At 32.4% G+C, this 14,016-nt stretch overlaps 2 protein-coding genes across 3 annotated transcripts; both read right to left on the bottom strand.

Annotated features, from left to right (window-relative positions):
- Window positions 1–4,063: 4,063 nt before the first annotated feature.
- LOC126728786 (uncharacterized) lies at window positions 4,064–6,779 on the bottom strand. The gene is made up of 2 exons (XM_050434566.1): window positions 6,479–6,779; window positions 4,064–5,629 (listed from the first exon to the last, which is right to left on the bottom strand). The coding sequence occupies exon 2, from the start codon at window positions 5,624–5,626 to the stop codon at window positions 4,064–4,066; it is 1,563 nt and encodes a 520-aa protein (XP_050290523.1). The 5' UTR covers window positions 5,627–5,629; window positions 6,479–6,779.
- A 1,260-nt stretch (window positions 6,780–8,039) lies between these two features.
- On the bottom strand, window positions 8,040–13,666 carry LOC126727284 ((E,E)-alpha-farnesene synthase-like). 2 transcript variants are annotated; one of them, XM_050432870.1, is made up of 7 exons: window positions 13,431–13,666; window positions 12,512–12,776; window positions 11,980–12,355; window positions 11,629–11,847; window positions 9,252–9,396; window positions 8,851–9,099; window positions 8,040–8,586 (listed from the first exon to the last, which is right to left on the bottom strand). In XM_050432870.1, exons 1-7 carry the CDS (start codon window positions 13,584–13,586, stop codon window positions 8,242–8,244), a joined length of 1,755 nt encoding a protein of 584 aa, XP_050288827.1. In that variant the 5' UTR covers window positions 13,587–13,666; the 3' UTR covers window positions 8,040–8,241. The 2 variants fall into 2 exon arrangements, with proteins under 2 accessions (XP_050288827.1, XP_050288828.1); XM_050432871.1 differs by lacking the exon at window positions 11,629–11,847.
- Between the last annotated feature and the right edge of the window lie 350 nt (window positions 13,667–14,016).

Below are 14,016 nucleotides of genomic sequence, written 5' to 3'. Positions count from 1 at the left end.
GATAGTCAAGGAGAGACAAACAATAATTTGCGATCACTTATCTATATATATATATAAAACCGAAGCCTTTGCTAGCACCACAATTTTCCACGTCAGCACAATATTTAAAAAATAAAAAATAAAAAATAAATAAAAATTATAACTCCTCAAAACTCTAGCAACTTTACCCCTCTCTCAAGTTAAGAAATATAAAGCCACGGTTTCTGCAAACTCTCTCTTTCTCCAGACGTAGGAAGCCCTAAAGCATTCAAGATCTACAAAACCCTAGCAACCTTACCCCTCTCTCAAGTTAAGAAATATAAAGCCACGGTTTCTGCAAACTCTCTCTCTCCAGACGTAGGAAGCCCTAAAGCATTCAAGATCTACAATGCACGGTATAGATTTTAGTTTATAAAGTTCAGTTTTTGTAAGGTTAGTTTTGTTTATATATTAATTAATACATAGTACTTTGTTCACCATTGAATACTCATATAATCAATTTCCAATTCAGTGTTCAAGAATTAAACCAAAATTCTAATTGCGCTATCATAAAATATTATTATTAATATAAATTTTATGGAGTTGCAGTGTTCAAGAATTAAACCAAAATTCTTTTAAATTATCTATAATATTTTGTCTTCTAAAAATTTTATCTCTTTGATTTTAGTATATTGTGTTTCTTAAGCTATAAAGAGATTTTCTTTGGTTTCTGCAAACTCTCTCTCTCTCCAGATGTAGGAAGCCCTAAACGCACGGTATAGCATTCAAGATCTACAACTCACAGTATAGATTTTAGCTTATAAAGTTCAGCTTTTGTAATGTTAGTTTGTTTATATATTTAGTCCTTATGTTTAGGTTTAGGTTTAGGTTTTAAGAGATTTATATATTACTACTATGTGGCTGAATTTCCCGTGACATCAGTTTTATGTTTTTTTTTTTTTTTTTAATTTGTTTTATGTAAGGTTAGTTTGTTTACATCAGTTCTTTATCTTAAAGATAAGACTTTTATTTCTACCGCAAGAACTATTTAGGTATATATCCCTTGCAAGCACACATGAACTTAAATTGTCTTTTAATATATGCATGCTTTATTATTTTCTAATAATTTTTCCGTACATCTCACGGGTTAGCGACTAGTTCAATTAATATTGCAACTACCACCAATGATTCAACAAAAGGGGTGACATCACGTCACAAAGGTGGCTTCGACTCTAATTAAGTCAAAATTGAGTTTCTTTTATTGACTATGAATTGTAGTCTAGTATTTGTAGAAAATTTTATTCCTCAAAATCCAGGGGGACAAGGCCAAAGAATGGCTCACGGAGACATGGGATCCATCCTTACCGACAGAAAAAGATTGCAGTCAATTTCATGGGACCGAATGACAATACTCCTTTTTCAATATTAGTGGCCGTGGTCCTCGTGGTCCCTCAACCCCTTTATAGCATTGTCTCTGATATTTCATGGTCAGCCCTGCCAAATTAGTAGCATTCATGATTTCTATTTTATTTGGCACATTGTCAGGTGGTCCTGCATCAAACTCTCTTATTTTTTATATTTTTAATTAAATGTCTTTTTTATTTATTATTTTAAACATTGTTATGAGTGAAAAATGAAATATCTTATTTAATCACAAAAATTGAGGAGAGTGAGTTTTTTTTTTTTTTTTTTTAATAGCTTTTCCCGAATTATATAACTAAAACAGTCCCTTTAACAAGTTATTTAGTTATATAATATCTTTTTGAAACTTGATTTTATCAAAATTGAATTTAAATTTCAAAGCAAAATTCAGAATAATTTTCTAAATGCTTTTTTTCTCAAATAATAACTTTTCCTGAATTATATAACTAAAAAAGCCACTTTAACAAGTTATTTAGTTATATAGAGTCTTTTTGGAATTTGGTTTTGCCAAAATTGAGTTCAAATTTCAAAGTAAAACTCAATTTTGCCAAAGTTAGGCTCACATTGCCACATCAGTGGTTATTGCATATAGCTCGACTTTGGTTAAATTAAGTTCCAAAAAGGGTTACATAATTAGATAACTTGCTAATTAGGTTTTTTAGTAATATAATTCACAAAAACCAAACTTTTAGCAAAATAGGCATTTTTTAGTGGTTGTGCTTACCAAAAAAATTGTATTTGTGTGGGACCAACCACTTTTTGTTTTTAAATTAAGAAAATTATTTTTAAAATAAGCCTTCTAAGTTCAACAAGTTAGAAATGAATGAGGAAATATAACTTTTTAGACTCTTGTTTCATAGAGATAAGCCACGAAGACAGACCACATAAACTTTTTTTTTTTTTTTTTTTCATCACATTATCATAAAATTCTACACTGTGTACCACAAGCTAAACACATGGAGGCCAAAAAATTATTGGACAACACAATCTAAATATATTAGGGCCACAAAGTTGTTGGAAAAACCAAGAAATGAGCCGGACTTTTGTTTATATTTTTTGTTAGTTTTGTAGGAGTATAATGTTTGAGAACAGGTCAGAAATTTTATTAAACTAAAAAGAAGTACACGTATAAAGCAAAACTTGTATAAGTCCAAGGCCAGCTACATGCAACTGGCCATAGACTGAGGCTACACTACCGTAGCTAAGAAAGGACCATACTAAATAATTATCTCTGTAAAGAAAACTTGTATAAGTTCAAGGCCAGCTACAAGCAGCTGGCCATAGACTGAGGCTACACTAACGTAGCTAAGAAATGGCCCGTACCAAACAATTATCTCTGAGACGCCATCAGCTTTTGGTACTCATCTAGTAGACTCTCTGCACCGCTCAAAATAGACAAATAGTTTAAACCATCAGAAGAATTGCTATAATGCTATTCACCTTGCACGAGCTTGATTTGATTAGTTATCAACCAGTCCTGTTGGATTGCATCCGTGTTGAACATCAAATAAATAAGGTAAGTGCGCCAACCCAACCAATCAAGGACGACAAGACAAAGGAAAGAAAAGTCCACCAACCAAATAATTGAGGGTCAAAACCAGGGACGGAACCAGGATTTGAATCTGGGGGGGGCCAAAGCTTAAAACAATTTTTTTTTTAATGAAAATAAAAAAACTAACACTTATTTCATATTCAACAAAATACTACATATAAAATAATTGTTTCTTAAACATTTGATATTATAAAAATGTCGACAAAGTATAACATACAAAATAAGTGTTTTTTAAACATTTCAACACATTTATCAAAATGGAACTCGACGCTCTTTTAAGTCTCGAAAGTCGTCTATAATTGATTCTGTACCAAATTTTGCAGCAATCTCCTTCTCAATGTACAAAATCATAGAGTCCATTAGAAAGTCATCTTCCATCTTGTTGCGAAGCCTATTCTTGATAATATTCATGGCTGAAAATGCTCGCTCTGTAGAAACTGGAAGAGTAAGCACAAGTGTAATCAATCTATAAATATATGGGGAAAATAATGATTTTTGGGTTTTTACCAACCATTGACACAACTCAGAAATACTTGATAGCTTCTTGAAGTCTGGATGTCGAACTACATTGTGCTCATAATGATCAACTTCTGCCTTTAAAAGTGTCATTTCTTGATTTGTGAAGTCTTTCGGATAAAACTTGCTTACTAACAACAAAATGTCTATACTTCTAAAGGACTCACGTGCCTCTTTAGGATCAAGAGCTGAACTAAGATTAAGCAATTCCACCGCATGCTTACTAAACCGATGATTTAATTCTTGTAGTATAGAATCTATTGCAGCATAAAAAATATCTACCCGATAATGATGCTCAATTGTGAAGTCATCTTGTTGATAACGAGCTAGACCTCCTCTCTCAACATAACGAGCATTCATATCTGGGACATCTATGTCACGTGCCTCACAAAATGATTTCACAGTGGTAAGTAAATTATCCCACTCTTCATCTCTGAATTTTTGAATAAGTGCTTTAGTGGATGAAACAAAATTCATCGCATTTAAAATGTCTTGAGACTGACACTGCAAAGCTTGACAAAGTGCATCAGTGATCTTCATAATTTCTTTCATGAGATGCAAAATGAACACAAATTCAAAAGAAATCATAGCATGATAACATGAGTATGCTGCTTCTCATTGGGAAGTAGTATTTCCTTCCTTGATGATCTTAAGTAAAATTTCACATGTTGGACTAAATATATTTACCAAGCTAGAAATCGATCTCAAGTGAGAACCCCAACGAGTATCTCCAGCCCGTTGTAATGTGCTAATTTGATTAAGTCCTCTTCCAGTTTCAAGCTCACCAATTTCAACAAAATATGCAATTTGATCAGCATAAGCTTTTTTTAGTTGCTCAGTACGCTTGCACGAAGCACCAACAACATTGACAATAGATGATAATCTATTAAAAAAACTTTGAACAAGAATAACTTCTTTTGATGCTGCTACTAATGCTAATTGCAAACGATGTGCAAAACAATGAATGTAGTAAGCATATGGACAATCATTTGAAACCAAAGCTTTTAATCCATTCCACTCACCTCGCATATTGCTTGCACCATCATATCCTTGCCCTCGAATATCTTGAATATCTAGACTATGATGTGACAAGATAGAATATATTTCATCTTTTAGGGTTAATGCCGTAGTATCGGGGATATGAACCACCCCAAAAAAACGTTCTCGAACAAAACCATCTTTGTCTACAAATCTTATAACAATAGCCATTTGCTCCTTCATTGACTCATCACGAGCTTCATCAACAATTAGGCAAAACTTTGCATCACCAATTTCTTCACGAATTGCCTTCTTCACCTTGTTTGAAAATACATGTAAAATTTCCTTTTGGATTTTTGGTGATTTGTAAGAGGCATTTTTGGGAGCTTTCTCTATCGCTTCTGCAACATATTCATTATATGATACCACCAAATCCAATATTTCAAGAAAATTCCCACGATTAATTGAATCAGAACTTTCATCTCGTCCTCTAAAAGCAAGTCCTTGAAATGCAAGCACTTTGACAACATCAATTGAGGCCTTTAACCGCAATCGATTGCTTGCAATTTGATCAGAATTGAAATTTTCAAGTACCTTTTGTATGTGTTGAGACTGGTTCATCAAATCTGTCATCGCTTGCTCGGAAGCTCTATGAAAAGAGTTAGGTTCTTTCCCCATATGATTCAAAAAGGAACAATTATTTCCATCATTAACTTTCTTCCAATTCCGAAATCCATCTTTAGTGAATACATGACTCCCAGAATTCCCAGTTGGCTTGTCAAAGAGAAAGCACGGTAGACAAAAAGCAGCATCTTTACTAGGTGAATATTCAAGCCATGGACTAAATTCCTCAATTGCAAACCATGAATGTTTAAATTTACGAGAATGCCTTCCAAATTTAGTTTTCTTGTACTCTTCTAGTTTAGGTTGGTATGGACCAAGATTAATGTAAGCTCTTCGAATTTCATCTCGTTCATTAGCATCATATTCCCATATTTGCTTACGCATTCCAGGATCACGCACAAAACCTGTACTTTCGTCAATGGTGACATTTGGAACTTCAGTTTGGAGATTTTCAGAAACTGGGACATCAACGGATTCAACGCTAGGGGTTGGCAATCTTGCATCATCAGCTATGACTTCGGAATTATTTAGATTTTTTCTTTTGAAAAAATTTAATATTGTAGTGGACTTACTCATGATCTACAAATTAAAAAAAAAAAAAAAAAGTTTCTCATTATTTCCATAATTCGTAGTTCTATTACTTCTATACACCAACTAAAAAAAAGGAACTTCTCAACCAAAAAAAAAAAAATCTAAAACCAAAATAATCACAAACAGATAAGTACAAGTTTATATATATTACTAATATTAGCCACGTCACATAAAGTGATAAAAACAAAGTTCATAAGTTTATATTATCATATATATACATATAATATTACTATATTAGCCACATCACACAAAGTGACAAAGATAATTTTTGATAAAACCAAAACAATTGACCAAAGACTTGATCAATTGGTGATTGGTCTCACAAAAAAGTCACTTATGACTTACCAAAAACTAATCTTCACAGACTCACAAGTGACAAAAAAAATACTACCAAATACTGCTCTCACAAATAAAATATTCACTATCACATACTCACATTCCACTGTATCTTGGTCCCACTTTATTTCTTTATAGTTAAAACCAAAAAAAAAAAGTTACAAACAAAGTTTGAAATTGGTCCTACGTCCACACAATCAAAAAAGTAAAAAGCAACAAACAAATAAACAATTACACTTTACACATTAGTCAATACTCAAGTCTCAATCCAAAGCCACAAACACCAAGTCACCAACTAAGTCTACGGTCCACACAGACATGATGACAAGACACAACACAGTAAACACACCAGTCCAATAAAAGCCAGTAAGCCACAATTCACAAATACTGAAATACAGTCAACACAGTTCATCAAAAAACGCAGAGGGCAGAGGGCTAACCCGGCAAGACAAAAAAACAAAAATCTAAACTTGAGAGAGGAGAGAAATTTCTTAGATTTACCGTGTGTGACTGTGATCAAGCATCTAAGGAGGAGCAGCAGCAGTAATAGACCAACAATCCGGATCTGATCTGAGGAAAAGAACAGCAGGAGCACTTAGCAGCAGTGATGGAGCCTGGAGGAGGCGTTGATACTTGATGAGGTTGAGTGGAGGAAGAGTGAGGTTAGGGTAAAAATTTGAGAATTGTAATTTAGGTTTTCAGATTTCATTCCATATTTATTTTTTATTTTGTCGGTTATTTATTTTTTATTTTTATGAGAATTTGTCGGTGATTTTTTCAGATTTATTCATGCCAGTTTTTTTTTTTTAATTGGGGGGGGGGGGGGGCTATTAGGACGAAAATTTAGTATATTAGCTTTTTTTTTTTTTTTTTTTGGGGGGGGGGTAATAGCTTTTTTTTTTTTTTGGGGGGGGGGCAATGGCCCCCCCCTGCCCTACTGTAGGTCCGTCCCTGGTCAAAACCATGCAATCAACGAAAGTGTAATTATTCAGTTTTACGAAGCATAATAAATACATGGTTTCTTTCACATTTTTTTTTTTTTTTGAAAATCTGGTTTCTTTCACATGAATAGTAAATTTTATTATGAATTTAATTAATTAATGAGATATATTATTATGTGAGGGGGTAAGGCATGTATTTATTGTGATCTAAATCAAGCAATTGAATAATTATCAACAAAATTAATGAGATTTATTATTATGTGAGAAGGTAAGGCATGCATTTATTGTGATCTAAATCGAGCAATTGAATAATTATCAGCAAAATCAAGTCCAAAAGAAAAGCAAGGTATGAACTTTAGAAGATTATCAAGGAACAAGTAGTCTAATAAGAAAGGAGAATATCAAGGATTATTAAGTGGTTTGAAGATAGCTTATGTCCATGAAATGATAAGAGAATCAATTTACTAAATCATACAGAGATTACAAATATTGCACTAAGTGATAGCACAAAACAATAGGCCTGAAATTGGAAAATCTAGAAGATGGAAGAGATATTGTAACTAATTTTTTCTTTCTTCTTTAGTGTCTTGTACCTAGGATGATCTCCTGCACAATGAGCGACTACTGCTGCTCATTTTGCAACATTTGTAGCCTCCTCTCGATGTTCCTTATTCCACATTCTTACTAGGTAGTCCAAGAATTTTCCTATGACTTTTTCAATTGATGTTTTGATATTAAAAAATTCTCCTTATTTCTTGACGGCAAATTCTCAACAATGTGTATATATATATATATATATATATATATAATATATATATATACACACACTAGGTAAGGAGTTCCATTCAAATAAAAAACGATTTTTTTTTTTAACCTCCTTTCGTTCCAGGGAAAAAATAAAAGAAAAAATCAATACCAATGGCATCTCACTATCTCTGTTGTTTTTCACTCTCAAATATGATACTTTTGGTGGTTATTGTAGTACGAAATTACTGCAGAGATTCTTACCTTTTCTTCCTAGCCGTAACTTTAGAGTTCCTAGTCAACATCAACAATATTAAGGAAATCGTAGTGGTCACAGACACTCAAAGAGTCGAAAATATCAATCAAAACATCAAATATAAATGTTTTAAAAGCACTTTTATTTAACTATGAACTGAATATTTTAGCAAAAAAAAAAACTATGAACTGAATATTGATTACACGTTACAATCCAAGCACTCGTTCATCGCATTATTGTAGAGACAAAGCCATGCACTTAACCTAGCTATTCAAGTCACCATCCAGTGAGTTATTGAAATTCTAAGTTGTAACATCATAGATTCATAGCTGACAAATTGACCCATTTTCCATAATTTGACAATTCAATTCGGTAGAGCACGAGAGAGGTTCGACCAATAAAGACACAATATTTTTCCGAGTGTCTCGGTCTTGAACCCCAAACCCATCTCCATATTGGTAAAGGCTATGTGCCACACGAGCATTATTTGTTGCAATATTGACAAATGATTGCAGCATTGGCAATTGGTTGAAGCATTGCCCATTTATTTTCTTCCAACTCTTGTTTATCATGTCTTTGATGTGCTTCTGTGCAATTTCTTCTGAAACATCAGCTTCTCTCATATAACATAGGATTGATGAGGGTACATCACCTCTTGCTCTCTCAGCCTGTTTCAAGTTACTATTCCAATTAGTTTGTTCTAATATGGACATAATAATTAATCAATGTTCTCTATAACCAATAAAGAATGAGTAATACTATAGATATAAACTATTTTATAATATTTTTATAAATTATTGATGTGACGAATTCTTATAAGTTCAATTTGAACTTGTCAATGACATCACATTTTTATCTATTAATAATTATTTGGAAAATGCTAAAGTGACATCACAGTTTATAAAAATGTTGTATAAAGAAAGAGTAATTACCATTGAAGTCCCCAAATCATTGCAGAGTCGAATTATTATAGATATATTATACACAATTTCTTGGTTTTTCTCCAGAAAATCTTCCATCCCGTTTGTTACCTCATGTCCCATGGAAAAGAATTCGTGGACCAAAAGTAATGGGGCAGTCGATGAAATCCATGCATTACTTAGATATTCTTGCAGGGATGGACTGTAGCCCATGTTGTACCACTTTGCTTCCACAAATAATGCATTACAAAAATCTATCCACTATTAAAAAAGAAAAAAAGAAAAAGATATTCACTATAATTTCAATAACGATGATCTTTACCTATTGTGTATATATGTATTCCAATTAAACATGATGAAAAATGAACAAATGAGTAAATTTCAATTATTATGGAAAATGAACAGATGAGTACCCCTTTTTTAAGATATGGTAAAACTTGGTTCCAAGCACCCTTCTCCTTTTGAATTTCATTAGCGATTTCATCAGTAGTATTGTAGAGAGCTAGGAAGCAAGTCTTCATGCACTCTGGAAGCTGTTGAGTTTCACTAACATCCCACCTGAATTAAATATTTTGGTGAGAATTATTCTTAATGTTGTAAAACAATTATTTGCCTATTTTAAAATACCTCTAATATCTCCAAAATAACCAAAATATGCTCAAAACCTCTAAAATGCCTCTAAATCCTATAAAATAGCCAAATTATCCATTAAACCTTCAAAATGACTGAAATAGCCTTGAATCTAAAAAATGACCTAAATATTTTCAAATCTAATATGATTCATGAAATACCCTCTAAAAAATATAAATAAATATACCCCCTAAAAAACCATTAAAATGATGAAAATACCTTATAAAACCTCCAAAATAACCACGTAATGCCTCAAAATTATGGAAATCAACACCAAACTTTTAACAGTTTCTCAAAAATACTTTATTAGTATCACTTAGAGGTTTCAATTGTTTGTACGTAATTATCCTTGTGAATGCTAGTTCAGTTGATAGCTTTTGTTAATTATTATTTTTATTTACTTTTATTGTTACACTCTTATTTTGAATATGCTTATTAGTGTAATTTTTAAAAATTTTATTTTGATTGTGCAGGTTGATCTAAGTTATTTTATTAATATATTAAAGTGAGAAATATATCAAAGTTTTTATTTCATATTTATATTAAATATAAATATAAAATTTATGATTTTTCATATGAGACCAACTCCAGCAAATATTTTTTGAGCATTTTGAGGAAAATAACTAAACATCAGAAAACAAATAATTTTCCTTGAAATGTTTTTACATTGAAATAAACAGGGCCTTAAAGTATTTTTGGTCCTCAATTTTTTGTTTCATTTTCATACTTGTGTGCTTCATTGTTATCCTTACCAACACCTAAGGGCATCTCCAACAAACTCTCCAAATTTTTGTACTGTTTGGAAATGAACAATGATTTTTACCTTTTAGCTATCCACTTTTTCAAATACATTTTCCAACAGATTCTTTATCCATTCTCTATCTCATTTAAATATTATTTCTTCATTCTTTTTTTAATATTTTTTTATTCTTCCTTTGCAGATCACCTATTGTAGCAAAAAGAGAACAAGAGGAGAGAATAATTTTTTTTTTCTTTTAGTTGTTTGATTTTGTTGGTTAGAGATTATTTTGCTTTTACCTAAGCTATTGAAGATGCTCTAATTGACAAAAATTACTCACATGACATGACTAACATAATGCCTACGTATCACTTATTTGAAAAAAAAAAAAAAAAAGATTTTGCTACATAGTTGGCAAAAAGGCTATGTCAGCTAAAAATTTCTATCAAAATACTTAAATCCCCCCCCCCCCCCCCCCACCCCCCAAAAAAAAAAACAAAAACATTGCAAAGAAACTTGGAGGGGGGAGGGATGAAGAAAAAGAGAAGAAAATTACTTTCACTTTCATTTTCATTTAATTATTTTCAGAGCAAACTTTTATCTAACATTGTCATTTTCTTTTTAATAGTTAGAGCATCTCTAGTAACTTCTCCAAATTTTTATACTATTTGGAGAGTGAACAATTAAATTTACCATTTACCTACCTACTTCTTTCCTCTTTGGCTCACTTCACACACACACAGCCGACCATGATCTTTTGACTTTTCCTCTGTGTTTGCATTTTTGTTTTTTATTTTCTTTCTTCTTCATCTCACTTCACTCACTCACACAGCCAGCAAAGAGAGTTGGCCTTCGTCTATCTTTGTTTTCTAATGAGAAGAGAGAGAGTTTTTTATGCTTAGAAGTGAAAGAGAGAGCAAGGAAGAAAGAGTAACGGAGGAAAGAGAAAAAAAATTATTTTTTATTCAACTAGGTGATTATTTTAATAGATAAAATTTTTTGAAGGTGCTACAATAAACGCTATAGTGTTTTCTATTTCATGAGAGGTACTATAGCAACTACAATCCAAAATATAGAGATAGAGAAGCTTTTGGAGTGAAATTTTGGTGTGTTTGTTCTCCAAAATTAGTTTTAGAGAGCCTATTGGAGATTCTCTTAGAATAAAGAAAAATGATTCAAACCCTAAACATTTCTATTAAAAATACTAGAGAAGTGTTAGTTAAGCTACATATTGCTTTGCCTAAAGTAGTTTATTTATTATTTATTATAGTTATGTGATCTATAAGCATTTTATTAGTAAGGACCAAAGTAAAACAAAAAAAACTGTGTGAGGACCAAAATAAAACCAGCCCAGAAGTTAAAGTATATTTAACCCTATTTTATATTGAAAGTTTTCAGCAGTGATATTCTGCAATGCTAACCTATTTACGGCATTTGTGAAGTGCTTTAGTTCTTCCAATGTGCCATAAACATCATAAACATCATCAATTATCAGTATCAGAATAACAACTTTCGTAAGCCATTTTCTAAGACATGTGTACTCAGGCTCGAATGCAAGGCCCACTGAGCACATAAAACTTTCGGCTAGTCTGTCTCTGGCAAAACTCAAGTTCTCTGTGAGCCCCAGATTTCTCCACCACCTAAATGACACAAAGGTACAAGTAATTAAGTTGTTTCTCTTCATGCTTATAATTAGTATTTTGTGCAATGCAAAGTGAGTTTGGGGTATAAGATATATATATTCACAAATCACATTATTCTTTGGAAGCTACCTGGATGATTCCCTTAGATCTTTTTGAAGTATGGCTTGAACTATGTTGAAATGAAGTTTAGCAAGTTCAAGTAAGCTCGAGTTCATGTGAATGTCTTTCTCATATGAATTGATGTGCCATTTGACATCAAACCACTGTACTCTCCTTTGTGATGGAAGTTCCAAAACATGGACCACTTGCTTGGCAAGGTCACTGTCTAAACTGGAAATGCTTTCTTTGAGAGTTGCAGTTGAGAAATCTCTAGCCACATCCAGAATGTTTTCACCTTCTAAACCCAAGTGTGAGGCCTCCAAAAGCTCAAGCATTTCTTTGATATTTATGTGCGTGTTTTCTCTGAACAAACCAGTTTTTTCATCCATGAAGCCTCTAAACATATCTGAATTGCACAGAATGTACTGGTGTTAGATATTAGGACTTCAAACAACAACCAAGTTTTAGTTTCTAAGTTTTTTGGGGTCAGTTATGGATTTTTAACAGATTAGTTAGGATCAGCTACATAAATGATATGATTTAAATTCGAAGATTATTTTACCCTGAGAAACTTCATAGCCATGCTGCCTAAAAAGCCTAAAGCATAGTGCAGTAGTGTAGAGATCCTCTTCTGGACTAGAAATTTTCTTCTTAGTAGATGCAATGGTGTCTAGAGCCTCTTTGATTTCCATATCAAAGTGGCTTGCTAGGCCTAACTTGTTTACGCTGTCGATCAGCTCAAACGTTGCCACAGAGTCCACTGCATTCGCAAATATTATCCTTACATCTTCTTTAAGTTTCTGTACCCTTCTTTCATATTCTTGGCCCTGCAAAAACACCATTGTCCCAAATCTGAATTGTGTTAGTGAAAATCACGTGCAGAGGGGCTCTCTAAAAATGAGAATGGACAATAATGAAAGGACAGAGTTTAGGAAACAAAATTTCTACGACCTCCACATTCATTTTTAGTCATTCCATTGATTTAGTAAGTCATAAAGTTTTTAAATATGACACGTGAATGATCTTACGAATCATCATATAATAAGTAAGAAAAAATTCCAAAAAATTCATTTAAATTGGTTTGGAAAAATACACTGTCTATAATGAAATAACTTGAATACTCGGGGTCTATTTACACGCACTTATATTCCCTCTTGATGAGTTACAATTTGAGAAACAAATACAATAATGTGTTAAGAGTCATATTTTACACTATAGAAACTAATTGCATAAGAAGTTATTATCATTTCTCTATGGTAGAGTATGGAATAGAACAGAAAAAGAAGCCATAATTATTTTTCGAGATGAAAGATGAGAGAATCTGTTGACACAACATCAAAGTTATGAAAAAAAAATAGTTAGTCTTTATGAAAGGGACAAACGTTTACTAATATTGGCCACATAAAAGTTGTAAAAGTTGTGGCACAAAAACTGTAGTCACGATAATATTCTCATAGAATATATTTAGAAAGGATTCTTACGTCGTATATGCTAGAAAGAGACTGTAGGTAATCGTAATTCCATATGTTTGGCTTATAATTGGCAGATCTTCGTTCATGTTCGATATCATTGGCTTGAGGCTTCATCTCGGATGATGAAGTTCGCAGCACAAATTGCAGTTGTTTCTTACAATCCATAGTGATGGAATCACCTAAAAGGAAAAGCTAAAGGAAAAATTAAGAAAGCTTGAGTTGAGGAATGCAGTGTTTATGGATTTTCGAAACCTACTTTGGACTGCTTTATATAGGCAATGAGGCATACAAAATGACAAAAATAAGAAAAGATCATTACTAATAACTACGAAAGACCTTCTATCTTAGAAGGAAGTGGCGGAGCCACATATTGTTGAGTGGGTATTTCAGTAATAATCGAAAATAAATAGCAAAAAAAAACTCAAGAACGAGTTTTTTTCCAACCCAAGGAAGATGATGCAAATCAGTTATGACATTTTTTTTTTTCTCTTCCTAGTTGAATTAGGATTTTATTTATTTTTATTTCCCTAATTAAGCTGCTTTCTTTTCTCTAGTAGCGAGTAGCACTTTGTTGTTTCTTTTTCTTAAAGGAGTT

Source organism: Quercus robur, chromosome 5, assembly GCF_932294415.1.
Source record: "Quercus robur chromosome 5, dhQueRobu3.1, whole genome shotgun sequence".
Taxonomy (NCBI): domain Eukaryota; kingdom Viridiplantae; phylum Streptophyta; class Magnoliopsida; order Fagales; family Fagaceae; genus Quercus; species Quercus robur.
The sequence above is the reverse complement of the archived record's forward strand: the minus strand, read 5'-3'. Positions and strand labels throughout refer to the sequence as shown.

Bases quoted from the DNA above. Each gene is read 5' to 3' on its own strand.
- LOC126728786 (XM_050434566.1), bottom strand. From the start codon at position 5,626: ATGAGTAAGTCCACTACAATATTAAATTTTTTCAAAAGAAAAAATCTA.
- LOC126727284 (XM_050432870.1), bottom strand. From the start codon at position 13,586: ATGGATTGTAAGAAACAACTGCAATTTGTGCTGCGAACTTCATCATCC. The intron at 12,356-12,511 runs GTAAAATAATCT...TGTGCAATTCAG, and splicing joins TGGCTATGAAGTTTCTCAGG to ATATGTTTAGAGGCTTCATG. The intron at 9,397-11,628 runs GTTAGCATTGCA...TATTTAATTCAG, and splicing joins TTCACAAATGCCGTAAATAG to GTGGGATGTTAGTGAAACTC.